Below are 19,605 nucleotides of genomic sequence, written 5' to 3'. Positions count from 1 at the left end.
TAATTGTAACAAAGTCCGTGGAGGAAAACGCTGTGAACTTTTTGTTGAAAGCACTGTGGGAAGAACCGCAATGCGTACAAGCCGCGATTCTTCCCGCAGCGCATTAGCGCTGCGTTTCCGCCCAGTGGGGCCTTAGCCTTAATCTAAATTGGCAGTTTGCTACTTTTAAACATCCTGGCAAAAAGAAAATCTAATTTGTTGCAGAATTCTAAAACGAGAGCCATGTAGGTAGCCCGAAGTCAGAGTTCGAGGGGGGGGGGGGGGGATTATGAGGACCAACAACACGCTCATTATATGGCGTCCCAGAGAGCTGCTGAGATGCTGGAACAGTCACAGGTGCGGTGCGAGGAACAAGTTCAGCAGCAGGACAGCTTAAAGGGGTATTCCCATGTACATAATCATATCTATATTTGTAGATAATTAAAAGTTAAACATTTTTGCAAATATAAGTAATTACAAATTCTGCGGAGTTTTAAAGATGTTCTCTAACCATCTTAGTGGTGACAGTCTGTTATCTTGATCGGTTGCCAATGGATACAACCACTAATGCAGAAACTTTCTAAGGTCTGGGACTTGTCAGGAACCCGGCTATGATTTTCTTATTGTAGCCGGGTTATCAGGCAGGGACATTACATGTATCAGAAGATATCTCGGCCACAATAAGGAGATCATGGCTGATTTTCTGACCTTAGAAAGTTTCTGCATTCATGGTCGTATCCACTGGTAACCGATCAAGACAACAAACTGTGACCACAAGATATTTAGAGAAAATCTTTAAAACTCTGCAAAAAGTTTAATTACTTATATTTGCAAAAATGTTTAACTTAATTATCTACAAATTTGAAAATAATTATGTACATGGGAATACCTCTTTAAGAGCTGCCGAAAAAAATTGATAGGTTTTTTAGTGTTGCAATTTAATTTTAGGGATTAAATTATTTAATCTAAACTATTTTTGAAAAAGTAAAAACCTAACTATTCTATTTGCCATACCTTAACATGTCCTCCAAAGGTATCAAAATTGAAGAACTGGCATTGGTTGCTCCCGTAACAAGCCTTCTCCATTTCTCCTTGAATGACAATGTTCCTTGTAAGGACTCCCACTTCAGCGCGCATATCCAAACCTTCTATGATTTCTCCCATATGGAAATACATTGGAGTATCTACAGTCAAGGAGGAAAAAAAAAAATTGCAGGTGTTTAAAAGACAATATTTTATGGGAAAAAGAGAAAAAAAAAAAAAAAACCTTTCATACGAAAAATTTATATATATATATATATATATATATATATATATATATATATATATATATATATATATATATATATATATATATACACACACATACATACACACACATCCAAGGATAACATTGTATAATGAACAGCCTCATTGTTAAGATAGCACTTACTAAGTAAAATACAGAACCACAAAAAATGCTTCAACATCAGCATAAATGCATTTGTTCTGCTGTCCTCTTATAAAAGGTCATGGACAATGTACTCATGTGATTATAACATGTGATTGTCAGGAAGCAGCATTATATAAATGAACCCTATCCCGACAAGTTGATCCTATTAGGTTTATTTATTTATTTATTTATTTTAACTCTCAGAAACCCGTTTAGGGTCTATTCATATCTGTAAGTCATATTGTGCTTTTGCTGCAAAGTTTGCTAAATAGCAGAAACATTTAGGGCTAGTTCACACGTTCAGGGTTCCGCGCGGGTCAAAACCCACCTACCGCGACCATCGTGGTCGCGGCTTTCCCCTCCTATGTCGGCTCAAATGAACGAGCTGACACAGGAGGGTGCTGCCGCTAGGCGGAAGCCACGGCCCAGCGCGCCGCGGCTTCCGCCTGAAGATAGGGCATGTCACTTCTTTTCTCCGCTAGCAGCAGCCCGCCGCTAGTGGAAAAAAGAAGCCCAGCGGTCTGCATAGACCACCATTGTAAAGGGGCGGATTTTGAAGTGAAATCCACTGTCAAAATCCGCCACTTTGCCCACGTGTGAACGAGCCCTTAATATGACACCCAGCTCACTGCTGTACAGCATTATTCACCAATAGTACCAAGCTTTAATTTTTGCTGTAATAATTTCAAAGTTATGGCAAAATGTGCAGTTTTGCAAAACCTAAACATACAAAAAAAAAAAAAAACACTGTATGTTAGTATATTTTTTTACTTTCTCTCCTACAATTGTATCCACATCTCATCTGAGGGCAGGACTAGGAGTGTACTGGTTTTATAGTATGTGTGTATGTGTATGTATGTGTGTGGGGGGGGGAGAATCTGAATGGAGACTCTGTTTTCTTTGCTCATCTGTCATCAGTAACTGATATTTGTAAGGATTATTTTACCTTTTATTTTAATTTGAAATTTGTTACATTCTGGACATGGAAGAAGGGTAAATTCTTCAGCTTGATACATTGAATAGTCTGTGCTTGCAACAACAACTTGATCTCCTGGCTGCCAACTGCGCACATCATCCATGACATTTAGCACAACACCATCAACAGCTTCAATGTTAAAGCCAGAAAAGGATTTACCTGGAGAAGATACACATGACATGGAAAGATATTAAAAGAAACAAGGACTAAAAGTGACATTAATATTGGAAAGTAAAAAGGTTGTTTGAGAGACCCAAAGGCTTGGATAAAACAGCATAAATTTGGTTATCAATCCAGGGAATATAGGGATGGCAATACTGTGCACTTCCCACAATAATGAATGGCTGCGGTGTCACACTGTAGTGAAATACAGAAAAAAAGGACACTAGTACCACTTGGACTTCATTCACAGGAGTGGTGGGGATCCCAGAATTCATCCCCCCCCTGCCGGGGCATAACTGCCAGGGTAGCAGTTGACACAGGGCCTGGGATATTAGTGGGCCAGGCGGACCACTTTTGTTTTGTTTTTTTTAGACAGTTACCTGCTGCCTCACGTCATATTTTCACTTTGGGGCACAGCCATTCCTAGCTACACCCCACCTTCCCTTCACTGATCAAGGATCATAGCCATAGCGATAGGACATTACTTTAAATATATTAGAGTTACCCTTTAACATCTTGATTATTAGCTTGGAGAGTAAAAATTAATTTGGTCATGGTTTATGTCCATATGTAGCAATAACTCCAGCGTCAACCAGGATCAAGTTGTAGAAAAATTCCACGGTAGGAAATATTATTTATTATTAATAAACGCTGGAGTTTTTACTACATATGGACATTGATTGACTGGTTGAGTTCACCTGGTTTCTGTGCTTCCCAGGGCCACAAAATATATAGGATCAATATGGTGAGCTGAATTACGTATTTTTTCTATTTGTGGTTTATTTATACTTGAGGAACCAAAAGCATCCTAACAAGTGAACAGGAATACTAAACCAAGAATATTTACCATTTTTCCATTCACTGTATGCTTTCACTGCAAACCTCTGTCCATCCAAAGTGGTGAAAACCTTCATTGCTTCTGCCTTTCCTCGAGTGCTATGATTTTCATAGTCCCTAGTACTTTCGCTGCATGAGGAGTTATCCCCACCAACAATGCTAACAAGAGCCCAAGCTTGTCTGCCGGAGGTGGGGGAAAAAAAAAAAAAAAAAAAAAAAAAGTCCATTATACAAACATCAGCACTAGATATACATTACAATACATTACATTATGATTAATGAAGGAATAGAAATTCTGATGCTATTCATATAATAATCTACAAAAGTGATCTAAACCCAGGTTAACACTTTGGTATGTACTATTTACTGATGTGCCTATGCAATAAACAAGCTGAAAGCCAGAAAACCTTTCCCCATATAAGTCACTGCCTTATGCAATTTTTTTTTTTCTAAATTTGCCAGCATAGATTTTAAAATTCAAATACCTATATGCCAAGCCTTTCACTTTACTACCAAGAAGACGTTGAATGGTTAATAGAGTTTCTTGAAGTAGCTTTCTTTCTGCAGAATCACCCACGGCCATGGCAACAATACGACCAGGTGGGAGACCTTTAAGGAAATCCTCCAGCTTCTTGCTGTCACTTTCAGAACTGAAGGTGTCAAATTTTTCCGCATCTAACAACTGAGCAGTTTCTTGGTCCACAACCCTCACATTCAGACCTCTAAAGAACTGACGTTCAAAGCTGTATGGTCCAGATGGAAGTCCAGACGAAGTAACAGATTTTGTCAATAGAGTCCACGATAACTTTTTAGATCCATGTAATTCCAGTGTTCCACCAGGTGACACGCCAATGAACTTCTTCCCAAATATCGGCACACTACCCTCTTCGTCTGATCTTCCATATAGTATAATATTTGCTTTGGATTTGTAGCTGCATTTCTCTGCTCCAATATGAAGCGCTCCGCCATCCTTTATTAGAATAAAACGAGTCCTAAGAGTAATGTTTTTTGAGCCACTTGCATTGTCTTCAAAGACCAGTTTGCCTATATAGAAGAAAAACAAAAGGAAGAAGACTTAAAATATATTTTAAACTGTAGATTAAAATACATCCGAGTTGGCGTTATGCTTTCTGGACACTGGGTCTTTCCCCACGGGTATGCATGTGGTGCTGGGTCAGATAATTCTAGTGGCCAGATCCACGATAGTGAGGTAGTGGAAGTTTACACCCTGTATGACAATAAGTGAGCTGATCCATCATGTGGACTTGGCTTTCACCCTGGAGCACATGTTGGCCACCAAAAACCATACCTTCTCCAGTTTCTGCTCCAGATGGGCCCTCTGGTCCGCTTTTATGGAAGATAGAAGAAATCCCCGGCCAAGACTCCCCTCTCCACCCCTAGTGCAATTCCATAACGGGTCACGCGCACCAGATCATGGTTGCCATTATTGTTGGTACTCCAATTGTTATGGCCGTTTGCACTTCTTTGTATACTGACCTCCTTATCATTGCCATTCCCATTTGAATTGCACCATTCTGCTCTGAAGATGCGTTTTTTTCTTTTTGCTCTTAGATACTTATTGACTTTATTATGCCAAATTTGTTTTTGCTTTTAACAATCTTTGTTTTCCTCCCTTCCCTATTCTTCCACCACCTTCAATGTCTGGATAATACAAGGGGAATGGGGTCAGTATATCAGGGACAAGGGTAAGGTGCTAAGCGTTTTAAAAAGCGGTATGTACGTGTATAAATGTTATTCTGTTAGTGTAAGTGAATGTGGTGGAAGTGCTTAGTGACACTGCTTCCTGGGCTCCTCACTTTAGACAGGTAAGGACAGTTTCTATGCAGACCTATTGGTCACCAGATGTTACCTTACACTGAAGCTCAGATGTTTAACTTTCAAATGAGATGAAAACTGCGAGTGTCACAATTTTCATCTCACAGTAGCACTTTATACGATCACTGCCCATTCTTCAGCACCACAGATAAGAGGGACAGAAATAGCAGTACCGCGGTCTTTTTTATGTGATAGCTGTGATCAGTGACCTTTTGATCAGCTTATCACTGGCTTATATGAAAGCTAGGAACATGAGCTATAAAATAAGCCAGTGATAAACTGACCAAAAGGTTACTGATCACAGCTATCAGATTAAAAAAAAAAAAAGACAGCATGCTCCCTCTGTCCCTCTTATCTATGGTGCTGAAGATCGTGCAGCGATCGTATAAAGTGCAACTGTGAGATGAAAATTGTGAATAGTGTCACAGTTTTCATCTCATTTGGCAGCTATGAACATGGGCTATAAAATAAGTCAGCGATCAGCTGACCAAGAGGTTGCTGATCGCAGCTGTCAACTAAAGAAGACAGCGGTACCGCACAGTGTCGGCACTATTTAAGGGGACGAGAGAGAGCTCACATAAAGCTTTACAGAGAGATGAAAATTGCGGGTAGATTCACAATTGTCATCTCATCTGCCCATTCTTCAGCACCACAGATAAGAGGGACAGACTGAGCAGTACCGTGGTCTTTTTTATGTGATAGCTGCGATCAGCGACCTTTTGGTCAGCTGATCGCTGGCTTATTTTATAGCTCATGTTCCTAGCTTTCCAATGAGATGAAAATTGCGATGTTGATGGTGTCCACAGTCTGACCTCTCAAATCTTCCAGACTACGCCGGCCTGTTTTCTCCTGCATCTCTCTGGTGTTCCCCTCCGGGTATATCGTAAGTTGGCAATACGGCATCTGATTAACGCTGCCAGATCCTGTGTTCCGGCTCTCTGGAAATCCCCCGCTCCACCTTCCCTTTGCCACTGGATCCGTAAAGTAGAGGACATCCAGTACATGGAGGATCTCACGGTTTTACCTGTTGTATTCTCTTTGCTTATAAATAAAGAATTTATAAAAAAAAAAAAAAAAAAAAAAAAAAAAGAAAATTGCGATGCTGCTTGCAATTTTCATCTCACTGTAAAGCTTTATGTGAGCGTTCCCCCCTCCCCTTCTACTGTCGCGGAGCAGTACCGCCGTCTTTTTTAGTTGACGGCTGCGTTTAGCGATCCCCTGATTGATAGCTTATTTTAAAGGGCAGACTCTTGGTTTTCATATAAGCTGAAAATGGCAGCACTCACTGCCATTTTCAGCTCACTATACTACTTTTTATAGCGCCTCCCCTACATTTCTATAGAAAAAAACAGGGAGCAGAATCTACATGTATTAACAGTTTTGGGAGTGATCAGTGACCTCTAGGTCATCAGATCGCTTTGCCATTTTAAAGTCAAGATTCTTGGCTTTATAATGACACCAAAACTATCGAGATAACCCAATTTTTGACAGAGTTATGGGCTTCAGTAGCAAGGACGTAGTAGCTATGTCCTCAGCTACTGAAGTGCCACCTTGGAAGCATGTAAAAGTACGTGCTTGGCAAGAAAAGGGTTAAAATACAATTCTGGAATGAACAACATCTCTTAAGGGCTGTTAACTTTTGGCTCGGTACAGTACTCTAATCTAAAAAAAATAAAATAAAATCAAAACTATTTATTAAATATTAAAAGTCATTATACGACTAAAAACACATGACACTAAGATCCATCACAGGGAAACTGAGAATATATTCCCCAGAATAAATAACTATATATGCACATGCTATAGTGCATAGGAAACTTGACAAAGGCTTGGCGACTCTTCTGTCATGGGTCGTCTATGTTGGTTTAGTATATTATTTTTTTTGCTAGCTCTGTGTACATTATACTAAACATTTCTACATATATACACTTGGTGTCAGTTAGCTTAGGGTATGTTCACACGGCGGAAAATGAATTCCACGTGCGAACATACCGCACGGCTAGCTGCTTCAGAATGCCGATGTAGTGCACCAGCATTCTGTCGCGACATTCCGCGCCAGATTAGGCCTGAATGAATGAGCCTCATCGGGAGGGAGTCTCACACCGCAGCTGTGTCAGCCACAGAATCTGCGGGAAGAAGGGGGCTTGTCGCTTCTTTTTTTCCGCTATTAGTTAGCGGGAAAAAAAAAAGCAGCAAGAGGCTCCCATTGAAGTCAATGGGTGCCATTTTCCACCTCAAAATCCGCTGCCAAAAAAGTTTGTGTGAACTAGCCCTTATATGGTTTGATAAAAGTGTGTCCAATGTCATTAGCTTCCTATGGACTGTAGCACTTGCTTATTCATTGTAGGGAATATATTATAGTATCAGTCTTCCTGCGAGGAGTCTTTGTTTTATGTGTTTTTAGTTGTATAGCGAGGGGAACAGGGAAAATTATTTAAAAATATTTGGCGCAGCCAATTCAGTGTATTAGACATTAGTAATGACAAGGATCTTGTCCAAATTTAATTTTTAATCCAATGATAGTGACAACATAGAAAGGTACACACAATGCGTTTCAACACTATAGCAGCATCTTCATCAGGCCAACAAGTTGATGTTTATAAAGCTGGAAGGATGTGTGTGTGTAGACACGATTTCTGGCTAGGATAAGAATTATAAGGTGTATTATTTAGCAGTTTCCACCTCTACAGTTCACATTCCTCTTTGAACTGCTTGAACTTGCCCCAGATTCTGCAGCTAGAGACAATATGGGGGATTAGCCCCATCCATCTAAGGCTAAATCAACGAGTAGAAGCACTATAGAAAGCAGAGAGGAATTAGAGACTGAAATCTGCCTCAAATGCATCTACACTTTCCGCTTTGTGAACTGGCACATATTCTCCAAAGACTGTTTACTGTTATATTACATATTGTGAAATGTTGAGATTGCATCATATATTGTGTTATATGTCGATATTCTAAATTTTGTAGTTTTTTTCCTGGAAGCTGTTCCGTGTTTAGGGAGTTGGTGCACAATTCAAAGTTGCACCTATGGGTTGAACTGCATGAGAAGAAGTTTGTTGCTCGCCCATGGTGGGATCCATTGACTTCAAGTTGTTGCTCAGGTTACCCTGCAAAGAAATGACTGTTTATTTAAGGGCCTTTTTCAAGGCTCTCAAACAGTGGGGTGGCTGGAGAGTGGTCAGTTTAGAAGCATGTTAGACAGTTGGAGGAGTGTAGCAGACTCGGTCTACAAGACTCAAATTGATGCCAATGAACCAGATGCAGCTTGAGGAAACTTGTAATAGGGTAGGTTCCCTGAATGCAGGCAATGCATCACCCACATCTGTAAAAGCATTCATCATGGGGCCTGGAATCTTGCAGAACTAGGCCTAACTTTTACAATCTAGAACGCCACTAAAGAACCACAACATCTACAGTTATAAACTGTACTTCAGCAAGAAGCTAAGTGTCCTGAGTGTGTCTTTAGTCAGCGGGAGACCTTACGTGATACAAATGCTCAGTTTCAAAGCACTAATGCAGAGTTGTCAGTGAGGGGACAGTGTCCTATTGCATTTGGACAATTGCAGTGCTGATCACAGCAAAGCCTGGAGGAAGCACTGCCCACAAGTGCCCATTACATATGAAAGGTTTATTGATATATATCTGATAAAGTCTAGGTGTATTAGCAAGTAAATATTGACTAATGAAGCATTAGCGGTACATACCTCCATCCTGGATGGTTATAGAGTGCACTGTGGCATCAGACTGTAGACGCAAAAGGTCCCCCTTCCTTATGACCACTCTCTTATTTGGATCATGACCAGGATTCCAGTTACTGAGGAAGTAATCCTGATCTGGACAGTTTTCTACAATAAGAAAAAAAAAAAAAAAAAAAAAGTCAATAAATATGAAACAGCGAACCTGGTTCTTTGTTAAAGACATTCACCATTTAGCTACGTGAATAATATCTTTTCCCTTCCATATATTTGAGCACAGGTTTAGAAATAACTGGCAGAAACTATCTAGGAAGGTGAGGGTGATGCACTTTTATACCATTCTGGGCCAGAAAGGGTGAATGTGAATATACAGAAGCACAATATGGAATTCATTATTAGTGGGCTTCCCTTCTGCAAAGTGATATCATTCCCAGTTGTAAAGCACAAGGCTTGCAAAAAACTGAAGTGTGTAGAGAAGCCATCTGGATGACTGCATTAACTATGTGGGAGCATGAATCATATGAGAACACACCTCTAGCATGGCTTTAATTATATCGAGAGGATTCCAATATCACATGTAAAACATCCCGCTGACAATTCTTTTCATCATTGCACCAATCTAAGTGTCACAACTCTTTACACACAGCAACATGGCTTATACACAGTTACAACATCCATTAGTTAGCAAAGTCATATGCTCTGACCACAGTAAGCTCACTCCTGGGAGGTCTCACTCCAGTTGCGCGCTGGAACTCGTAAAGCTGACGAAGTCAACTGAGAGTCAAGTTGTGGCTTCAGAGCAGAGTTATAATAGCAAGAGTATTCTCTCCTCTTTATACATCTTTTCATTGAAAAAAAAAAATAAAGTTATACATTTAAAATAGGAAATTTACTATTATTGCCATTATTGTAACATTTGTTGTTGCAACCATCTCAGATCATTCAGGTCTTTCAGGCAAGAACAATGCAAATTACATAGGAACACAATGAATGCACATGGAACGCCCATGAGAATGACGCATCCATTGCATGAAACAGAATGGCATTTTAACCACTTCTTTAGTAAGACTAAATATTAGATACAATACCACCGTATTCCCATAAAAATCCTCAAACTTGCCATGTGTTAATATAATATTCCTATTGAAGCAATATGTAAACCAGATTTGATTGTTTTGACATACGGCATTAGATAACCAGCTTTGATGAGGGGGGGGAAGAGAAAAAAAACACAAACACACACCTTTAAAAAGCGTCAAATGCACAAGCTGAGTCACCTGGGTGGCTATTTATATTGGTATATCTAAAATATAGTAGAAAAGAAACATATCTGTGTGCACTACATCAATTTATTTAAAGGGGTTGTCTGAGGAGTGGATTACTTTTAATTGATCCAGTGTGTACTGGATGATGGACCCGGGTGATGGCAGAGAAGGAGGTGGCAGAACAGCCCAGGGGTTGAGGGCTGCGTAACCCCAGAGTCCATCATCCAGTGACCACCAGAACAGTTAAGGTGATCTTAATTCCAGATCAACCACTTTAAATCAATTTCAGCCCAGTAGAAAATACCCCATAACATGGATCAATGACTGGATAAATTTTCTTCAAATCAAGGTAAACCGGGCCAGATGTGCCATCAACTCCATCAAAATAAACACACACAAATGGCAAAGACAAAGCAGTAGTTTTAACGCAGAATCAGTACTGTAGGCACCAAAAATCGGCCCCCCATCTCCCTACTCCCATTATATACTGATGTGGGGAACAGCTGTTTGGGTGGGGTTTAGTTAAAGGGAAAGTAGCATGCATGGACTCCATTAGAACAACAACAATGGGTGAAATTTTCTGTTACAGCTAGCTGAAGCCTTGGTCATTGCTACAATAGAGGACCCAACTGGAGCAGCGATTGAACAAGAGGATATTGCAGGGAAAAAGGAATTAAGAAAAGGCACCCAAAGATTACAATAGGGATATGGCAGCGTCTAACTTTGAAATATACATCCCCTTCTGACACCATTGCGGTGCACAAGTTGTATGAGAGGGCTAAGAAAAGTAAGTCATTTAGGTTCTTCTTAAAGCCCTTAACCAACACTCTCTACCCCCCCCCCCCTCCCCCCGAGAGGTATAATTAATACTGGGCATATGCCAAGATAGGTAAGAAAAGAAGAAAAAAAAAAATTGTGTGGAAGTATTTGCATTACATGAATAGCTTACACAATAAGAGGATATGGATGCACAAATATTGCACTTACCATCAGGGGCATATTTAGAAGATACTCCTAGTACAATAGCAAGGATAATAAAAAAAGTCAGACTGGAAATTGCAAAGCAAATTAGAGTGTTTTTGTGTCTTCTCCTGTGAATAAGTTGTGCGTGATTGTTCTGTCCATCTCCTGAAAACCCAAATGTTGTATGTGCTTCTTGCCCAGAGGAATTGAATTTGGCTGTTGGAGTCTTTGGAGGTGGTGGTGGACGTAACGGAACAATTCTACCAGGCACGTAGCCCGGAGATCGCATGTTGCTGCCATTCTGAGGTTGGAGGAAGAGGCGTGATCCACCCCTGTAGTCTGGAGACTGCATGATTGTGTGATGTTAAGCTTTTCCTGAAACAGAGGAAACTGGTCAATATATGAAGACTCCATCTATTGGATCATACCACCATTTATTTGTACTGCTCAAATCTGCATAGAACGATACACTATTATACTCCATGTACACAACAGTTTTCATAGTCTTGTTGCTGCTCCATTTAGGGATCCTTGTCTATGATGGTTAAAAAAAAAACCAAAAAAAAAAAAAAAAAAAAAAAAAAGAAAACACACCTTCTTTCCTATAGAGGTAGATGATGTTGCCTTGTCATCATTACAGCCCTAAATATAACATGACCACTGTACCATCCACTGATTTATTTTCACATTGTAATAAAATTGCCACATAGCCATATTTTTAACAAACTTAACTCCAGGTTTGATCCCATACTTCCCTCCATCACCGTCAGGTGAATCAGCTCTATGTTCTTATTATACGCAGGTACCCAAAACCAAGCACAGCATTATGTGTGTGGTCTGACCAGGCTTTGTAGATTTGTATAGAAGCTTATGACTAGAACATTTGCATCTATGCCTCCTTGGAAGTGTCCCATGGTAAGACAACTGATTATTGTCATATTACAACAACATTTCCTGGATCATTGAAGAGAGCTAACATTTATGGACACTATGCTGCCAGACATTTCATAAGAGGTTATGGTGGTTAAACATGAGGAAACAATTGAGCACCAAGTAAACAGTTAGTACCCCTCGCTCATCTTACACAAGCACACTAGGCATGGCAAAATATGGAAGTTAATTTTACTAGGGAAGGGAGAATAAGTCATTGCCAGAAATTTCTTTGAAGAATATGTCCAATCTTGGTTGCGTCAGACAGTGTACATCTGGGGACAGCCGTCTCCCTCCCCATGTACATTAGGTTGACAGTGGATTATCAGATATTTATCCTATATGTCTTAAGGCCCTGTTAGATGAGCCAATATTCAGGGCAGTTATCAGCAATGGGCACTCACTGTCAATAATAATAGTGCTGCCGATCACCGACTATTGGATGAACGTTCATTGGCTGGCTGATTGTAGGATAAACGATACAGATTATCGCCAGTGCATATTCCTATGTAATCTGGGGATTGCTGCTGATAATCCATGCAGTCGAATTGGGTAGAAACTAAAGAAGCAAGTCTAATTTTCATGCACATTTACAGTAAGAAATGCTACGGTATAAAGTTTCCCCAAGCTTTCAAGGTATAGTTTACACTTCACTACCCCAAAGGCTGGTCTTACATGACCGTAATGATTCTACGGTCCGCATGTTGCTGATCGGCAACATACACTCCGCAGATGTCCGTGTCCTGCCGCACTCGCCCAGAGAGTTCTATGGAAGAGTCCGTGCAGTGCCACAATTCACGGGCATTACGGACATGCTCTATAAATTTCGGACCACGGTTGCGGCCCGGCCACACCACGGATAAAATATCCGGTGGTGTAAGAGGCCACATTCAATATAATGTGTCCGCAATTGAAAACCCTTAATTGCGGACTCACATTACGGTCGTGTAAGGCCAGCCAAAGACCAGAGCGGCTCTATTCTTTACTATACAGACAGGCAAAGGTGGGAGCAACATGGTGGCCCAGTGGTTAGCACTGCAGCCTTGCAGTGCTTGGAGTCCTGCAGTTCGAATCCCGCCAGGACTAACATCTGCGAGGAGTTTGTATGTTCTTCCCGTGTTTGCATGGATTTCCTCCCATTCTATAATAAACATACTGATAGGAAAGAAAAAAAAAAAAAGAAAAAGTACATTGTGATCCTTTAATGGGGCTCACAATCTACATTTAAAAAAAAAAAAAAAAAAAAAAAAAAAAAAGCAAAAGGTGTAAACACAGAGAAGTGGAAGTCTTCTAGAAACAAGTCTAGACAAACCCTGCAGCTTCAGATGGCGATGTTATGTCTGGAACAGTTTTGCCATGTTAACGTTATAAGGGGGATGATTATAAGGCTGAAACAAATCTCATTGGGACAGGTATGTGATCTGAGGAAGGGGTATAACATGTGTGGGCAGAACAGGACAAACATCACGAGTACTGAAAATTCCCCAGCAGCACTGGCAATATCTACTTCTGATGTACTTTTAATGTGCCCTTTTAACATGTTAACAGGGCTCAAGACCACATGCATACAAACTTATTAGTAAGGCTTTCTGGGAAATAGTTATTGATCTAGTTTGTTGAGCAATGTAAATATACTTTCTGTATCAATTCCTCACAGTTTTCCAGATCTCTTCTTGCACATACTGCATCATTCTCTTTAAATCTACAAAAAGTGACACATAGAGGTGTGATGTTTATCACTGTACTGTGCTCTGTAACACGGCGGTAGCAGCTGAATACACCTGGGGATGGGTTGAAGTGGTAAGCACAATGATAGCTGCAACTAGAACATATGGGTTAAAACTGGGTTGTCAAGTTTTAGCAAACAAACTGTAATGGTTAGTATAATTAAGGGTTATACAATTTTCCAATATAAATTTCTCACGTTTTCTAGATCTCAGCTTTCCATCATTCATTCTGCTTACTACCATGAATGAAAATCATTCCATGTCATGTGATGAACACACAAGTGCATAGCTCCTTACAGCTTTTAGGAAGCTAAATAAATGGATTGGAGAACTTATGATTCGGGAAGACACTTCTGAACCCGTGTTCCTGTGCTCTTTACATACAAATCATATGTAGAAACATAAAGGAAATACAACCAACCACAAATCTGGGAAAGTCACATTATTCCTTGTGCCTGAACCTGCTCCAGATTCCTATTTACTAATGAAGAGGAAATGATACTGGGAAAGGTTATATACAAGTATTTCCTGCTGAGGAACCAGTAGAGGAAGATGGATTGCACAATCCAGAGATAACCACCCATGAAATAGCACACCAAGGATGATACAAATAGTTGTCATTATGCATCGGTATACACTGGCAGCGCCGCACCTCCCATGAGGCGACCTGAAGCGACCGCTTCAGGCGGCGCTATGCTAGGGCCCTTTTTGCTGACCTAAGCCAGTCTAGGACAAGCTGTCCTGGACTGGCTTAGCGTCACTGAGCGGTGGATTGGGGCAGCCCTGTGGAAGCAGCGCTGCTCCAGCGGCCGCCCCTCACGCTCAGACAGAGAGCAGGTCCTCTCCCTGCCTGCTAACGACGCTCGCTCCGCTCGGCCCCGAGGGGGGGGGGGGGGGGGCTTTCTGACATCCGCCTCAGGCGGCAGAAACTCATGGTTCACCCCTGTACACTGGGCTGGTTTTTGTTTTGTTTTTTATTGGGGGGGGGGGGGGTAGACAAATGAAGGAGCTCTCTAGCACCAAGGTCCATTTTCTGTCCAGGGTAGTGTATGCAAGAAAAATATGCAACAGAATTTTTTGTTACCTTTGTGAAAAAGGGTAGGGCTGGGGCTAAAAGAGAACCTTTCCAGCACTTTAACATGAGCCATGTTACTTATCTCTGTACAGTGGACATTGTGCTGAATTCAGCATATATACAGGTACATGCCAGAGATATTAGCACCGTTAGATATCACTGCACTGTCAGAAGGTGCCAGCCGCACAGCTCAACATCACCACTATGCTACTCATTGACCTGTACTGTGAAGGATAGCATTCCTCACTGCCCAGCGAGAACACTGAGGCCAGCCTCGGAAACAGTGCAGTGATATCAGTATAGAAACTAACAGCACCAATATCTCTAGTACGAGGGCAAAGGCTTGAAATGTCCTCTAAAGCAGAGGCCCCATGATGCAGAAATGCAGCTTTTTATGTTGCAGATTTTGCTGTGGGTTTTTTTTTTTTGAGCCAAAGTCAGGAGTGGATTGAGCTGAAAGTTGAAGTGTAAGAACTTCCTATATATCTCCAATTACTTTTGTAACCACTCTTGGCTTCTGCAAAGAAAAAAAAAAAAAGCGCTGCAGAAAAAACTGCGGCAGCAACGCACCACAATTCTTCCCACAGTGCTTTGCACAGAGTTCGCAGAAGTTTCTTCTGCAGACTTTCTGCTTCAGTTATATATATGGAAACTCCACCGATTTCCCTATAGGTATAGTGACCGTGTTTTGGAAATACTGAGTGTCTGCTGGGAGTATTTTACCACAAAGTGGGGATGGGATTCGTTACAATCCCATCCACTTTGCTGTGACTGTAAAACACTGCGTTTGCATCACGTGGGGCCCCGGCCTATAAACATAAACTATTTAAGTTTGTAGACAAATACCCTTAGAAAGGGTCATCAATATTGTAATGTCAGAAAACCCCTGTAATATGGGACTGTTGCAATCAGGCCATCCTAAAGATATCCGTATCAAACCCCTCCCCCCCAAAAAAAAAAAAAAAAAAAATCTGGTCAATAAAATGGATTGCTACTTATACCCATCCTTTGTGACAAGCAAAAGGTGGCCCATTTCAGATGATTCGGGGAATTCTGGTATCCAGTGTGACAGTCAAACCAGTTTCAGCAGTTCTGTTTTTGGAGGATATAATACAAAAATCTTATCTAATTGCACAGCCATTTGCAACAGCTTCAGCAGCTTCGAATCTTCATAACTCTGCCCCACTGTGTACTAGTGTTAACACCAGTTGTCAAAGCCCAATCGCTAGCAACACACAAAACACAACAGCAGCCAGCTAGTCATTTCATTCCTTTGGTCCACCATGTTCCTCGTTCTGCCTACTGAGCAGAATGTCTACCTTCTTGTAATTCTACGTTGCCGCTGTAGAAAACAAGCTACAAAGCTTCACAGCCAGCACTCAGGAGGTGCTCAAACCTGAGAATGACTAACCCTGAAACTTCTGGTACTGAGTAAAGCTTGACCACAAAGCATTCACCCTACTCCTCCTGTTTTATTAGATCAGATGTCACCAGTCATACATACATCATATGTATGTATGCTTGCAATCACGGCAATATATATACGTGGTAATAGTGACCACAAAGTCTTGAAACAATTTATTCCTCGCAGTAACATCTTTATACAATTCCTTCTATTGTTATCAGATATATATATATATATATATATAAATATATATATATAAATTGTTAACATATATAAATACATCCAAAAAAAATGAGCTGAAGGGTATGTACTATTAACGGACATATATCCATTTTCAGAACATATAAGCTGTTCCTAAATACCATCTATGGTATCCAAACCAAAGTTAAAGCTCTTAACTAGGTCATCTGTGTGTTTTGCAACATGGGGCAATTTCCAGGAAGGCATAGTTAACCAGATAGAGAATTATTTGGGATGCTTTTTCATAGTCCAGAGAAATCCATGAGACATTTACCAGTTCAATTCAGCGCACTGTCGGCTTTCCTGATCTGTGCCCTGGGTAAAGCGCTATCGGTCCCGGTACCGTAGCTCTTTACAGTCAGAAGGGCGTTTCTGACAGTTAGCAAGGGACGCCCTTCTGCCCAGCAGCACCTATCGCGCTATACTGTGGAGCGGGGAGGAACGCCCCCTCCCTCTGCTCACAGTGCTCGTCCATAGACGAGTATTATCAGGAGGGGTGGGGGCGTTCATTCAGGGGGCGTGAATTCAGCGCACTGTTGGCTTTCCAGCAGTATATAGAACTGCCCGTGCCCAATCTGATCAAAGGTCCTCTTTAAAACTGTCTCCAATTCCCCCACTGTAGGGAGAGTACAGGCTTGCTGCAATGTCCTGCATTTAGAGGGAACAGGAGGTTCCTTCCAGTTCTCTTCCTAGACTTCTATAGATAGCAGTGAGCTGTAAACTCATCTCCTCTCTCCTGCTGGTGAAGACAGATAGTACCAGTGAACAGAGAGTAATCAATGCAACAGACAGGGCAGAGACAAGTGGATATCAAGTAGAGAAAGTAATTTTTTCAGCAATAATATACAGTTTTATAAAAAGTAAGAGTATTGTATTTTATAGACTCTATGGACAATACAGTGCAGATTGAGACAGTCAAGTATTAGTACTTGCCTCCTATTCCCCTTTTTCTACCAAACCCAATCCCTGATTAGCCATAAAGTGATATATGCAATACACAATGTAACAAAGGGCAGCAGCTGAATCACACAGGCGTTACGAATCTGGCTGCCATGCCCTTACACATGCCTTGCTCAATGCTAAGCACTAGTCAAGTAATTCAGAATAAATCACTGTCACTGTTTCTCGCATGCAGTTTTTATGTTCTGGGTTCATATACTTTCCATCAACGCTCCCTGTGGTAGTTCCCACTGCAAATGAAGATCAAGTGTAATCCTCAGTTACTAAAGTAGTCTGGAATTTATAACATAAAACTGAAAAGCGTCAAGCAAAACTGTTAATATAGTTAACGCCCTATTCTGATCAATGCCAGGGCCAGACATGGAGTAAGTTGGGGTTTACCCACAATGACAGCTTTTAAATTGAAGACCAATTGGAGTCCGCACTCCTAGACCTCCACAGATAACAAGGACACACAGGTCTTGCACTCCACTCAATTCTATGGGACTGAGAGGTAGCAGAGTGGGATCTGCAGCTATCTTGCGGGTGGAGAGCCCTTGCAGAGATAGATAGATAGATAGGAGACAGACATTCTATCTATCTATCGAGAAGCAGGCCTAACAGAGAATCTCTGGAGAGATAGCAGTTCCCATATTTTTTCGCATTTTGGGTGTCTCCTTCTGTAATATTTTACTGTTATCCTGTATCTGTATTATCATGCTGCTGTAACACACTGAAGTTTCCCCATGGTGGGACTATTAGGATCCCTTTATCTTTTGCACACTTTTTTTTCTCCCCAACATGTCGGAATAGGCTATTAGTCTCCTACCTTTCCTTCTCTGCGCCACCGTTCGCCTGCAATCCCGTTTTCTCAGTATGCAAATGAGCTTTCTCCCAGCACTGGGCGCGTCCCCAAAGCTGCCAGAGAGCTCTCCAGCACCGCTTCCATCTTCTGCAACAAGGTCTTCTTCCGGCGGCGTCTTCTTACTTCTAGGCCTCAGGCAAGCCGACTGCGCATTCCCACCAGCCACGAGAAAATAGCCGCTTACAATACTGTGGAAGCGGCCGTTTTTCTTGTGGCCGTGAGCATGCACAGTTGGCTTGCCCTAGGCCTAGAAGTAAGACGCCGCCGCCGGAAGAAGACCCCGTTGCAGAAGATGGAGGCGGTGCTGGAGAGCTCTCTGGCAGCATTGGGGACACGCTCCAGTGCTGCGAGATAGCTCATTTGCATACCGAGAAAATCCGGGATTGCAGGAGAACAGCGGCGCAGAGAAGGAAAGGTAGGAGAAGAATAGCCTTTCTTAAGGCTATTCTGCCATGTTACGGAGGGAAAAAAAAAAAAAAAAAAAAAAAAAAGTGTTCAAAAGATAGGATCCCTTTAAAGGATTATCTTCATAGTGTACAGAAAATAGAATTAGAAATAAAATAGAAGATTTCACAAAATGTAAAAGGTTAGTAGCTATCAGGTTTAAAGCTGGCGAAACCCCTCTGTGTTTGCTTAAATTTGATAACAAGCACATGATCCTCGTCATGGTGTTCCACAGTTCTTGCTGGTTGGGATGTACAGCTTACCATACTGTATGTTTATTGCATATACGGTCTACTCTTACAGTGGCAGGCAAAAGCTTATACACCCCTGGTCAAAATGTGAGCAGTTAAACAAGTTGAAGATAAAATGATCTTCAAGAGACGTAACACTAAAGATGATACATTCCCATTGTATTTTTTGAAAAAACCCAAATACTACATATATGTTTTTTTTTTGTTTTTTTTTTGTTTGTTTTTTTTTGGGGGGGGGCTATATATATTGGCCCCACGCAAACGTTTGGGCACCCTACTCCTTTCCCTTTTTGACTAAAATTGTACTCAAGCATAGCATACTGATATTGCTTACAGTTAGACAACTGTGTTTAATCTTTAACTTTATACCTTTTAAAGATCATTCCATCTTCAACTTACTTAAGGGTGCATTCACACTACTGATACACTGCCTGATTCTGAATGTTAAAACACATTCAGAATCAGTGCGTATAAAGCAGTTCCCATTCATTTCAATGGGAGCCAGCATACGAGCGCTCCCCATAGAAATGAATGAGCTGCTTTTTTTCTCTACAAGCGCTCCCATTGAAGTGAATGGGAAG

General features: G+C 41.1%; 1 protein-coding gene across 1 annotated transcript in view; it reads right to left on the bottom strand.

Annotated features, from left to right (window-relative positions):
* CEMIP2 (cell migration inducing hyaluronidase 2) overlaps positions 1-19,605 on the bottom strand; it is a 100,787-nt gene that overhangs the window by 50,163 nt on the left and 31,019 nt on the right. The window contains exons 2-7 of the mRNA XM_075278799.1: positions 11,173-11,523; positions 8,930-9,070; positions 3,872-4,430; positions 3,397-3,566; positions 2,358-2,546; positions 994-1,163 (exon numbers count right to left, since the gene is read on the bottom strand). Of these exons, the coding sequence (XP_075134900.1) occupies positions 994-1,163; positions 2,358-2,546; positions 3,397-3,566; positions 3,872-4,430; positions 8,930-9,070; positions 11,173-11,500 (1,557 nt within the window). The 5' untranslated portion in view covers positions 11,501-11,523. The remainder of the gene's footprint in view (positions 1-993; positions 1,164-2,357; positions 2,547-3,396; positions 3,567-3,871; positions 4,431-8,929; positions 9,071-11,172; positions 11,524-19,605) is intronic.

The sequence above is a fragment of the Leptodactylus fuscus genome, chromosome 1 (assembly GCF_031893055.1).
Source record: "Leptodactylus fuscus isolate aLepFus1 chromosome 1, aLepFus1.hap2, whole genome shotgun sequence".
Classification (NCBI taxonomy): domain Eukaryota; kingdom Metazoa; phylum Chordata; class Amphibia; order Anura; family Leptodactylidae; genus Leptodactylus; species Leptodactylus fuscus.
This window is presented reverse-complemented; position numbering and strand designations above follow the sequence as displayed.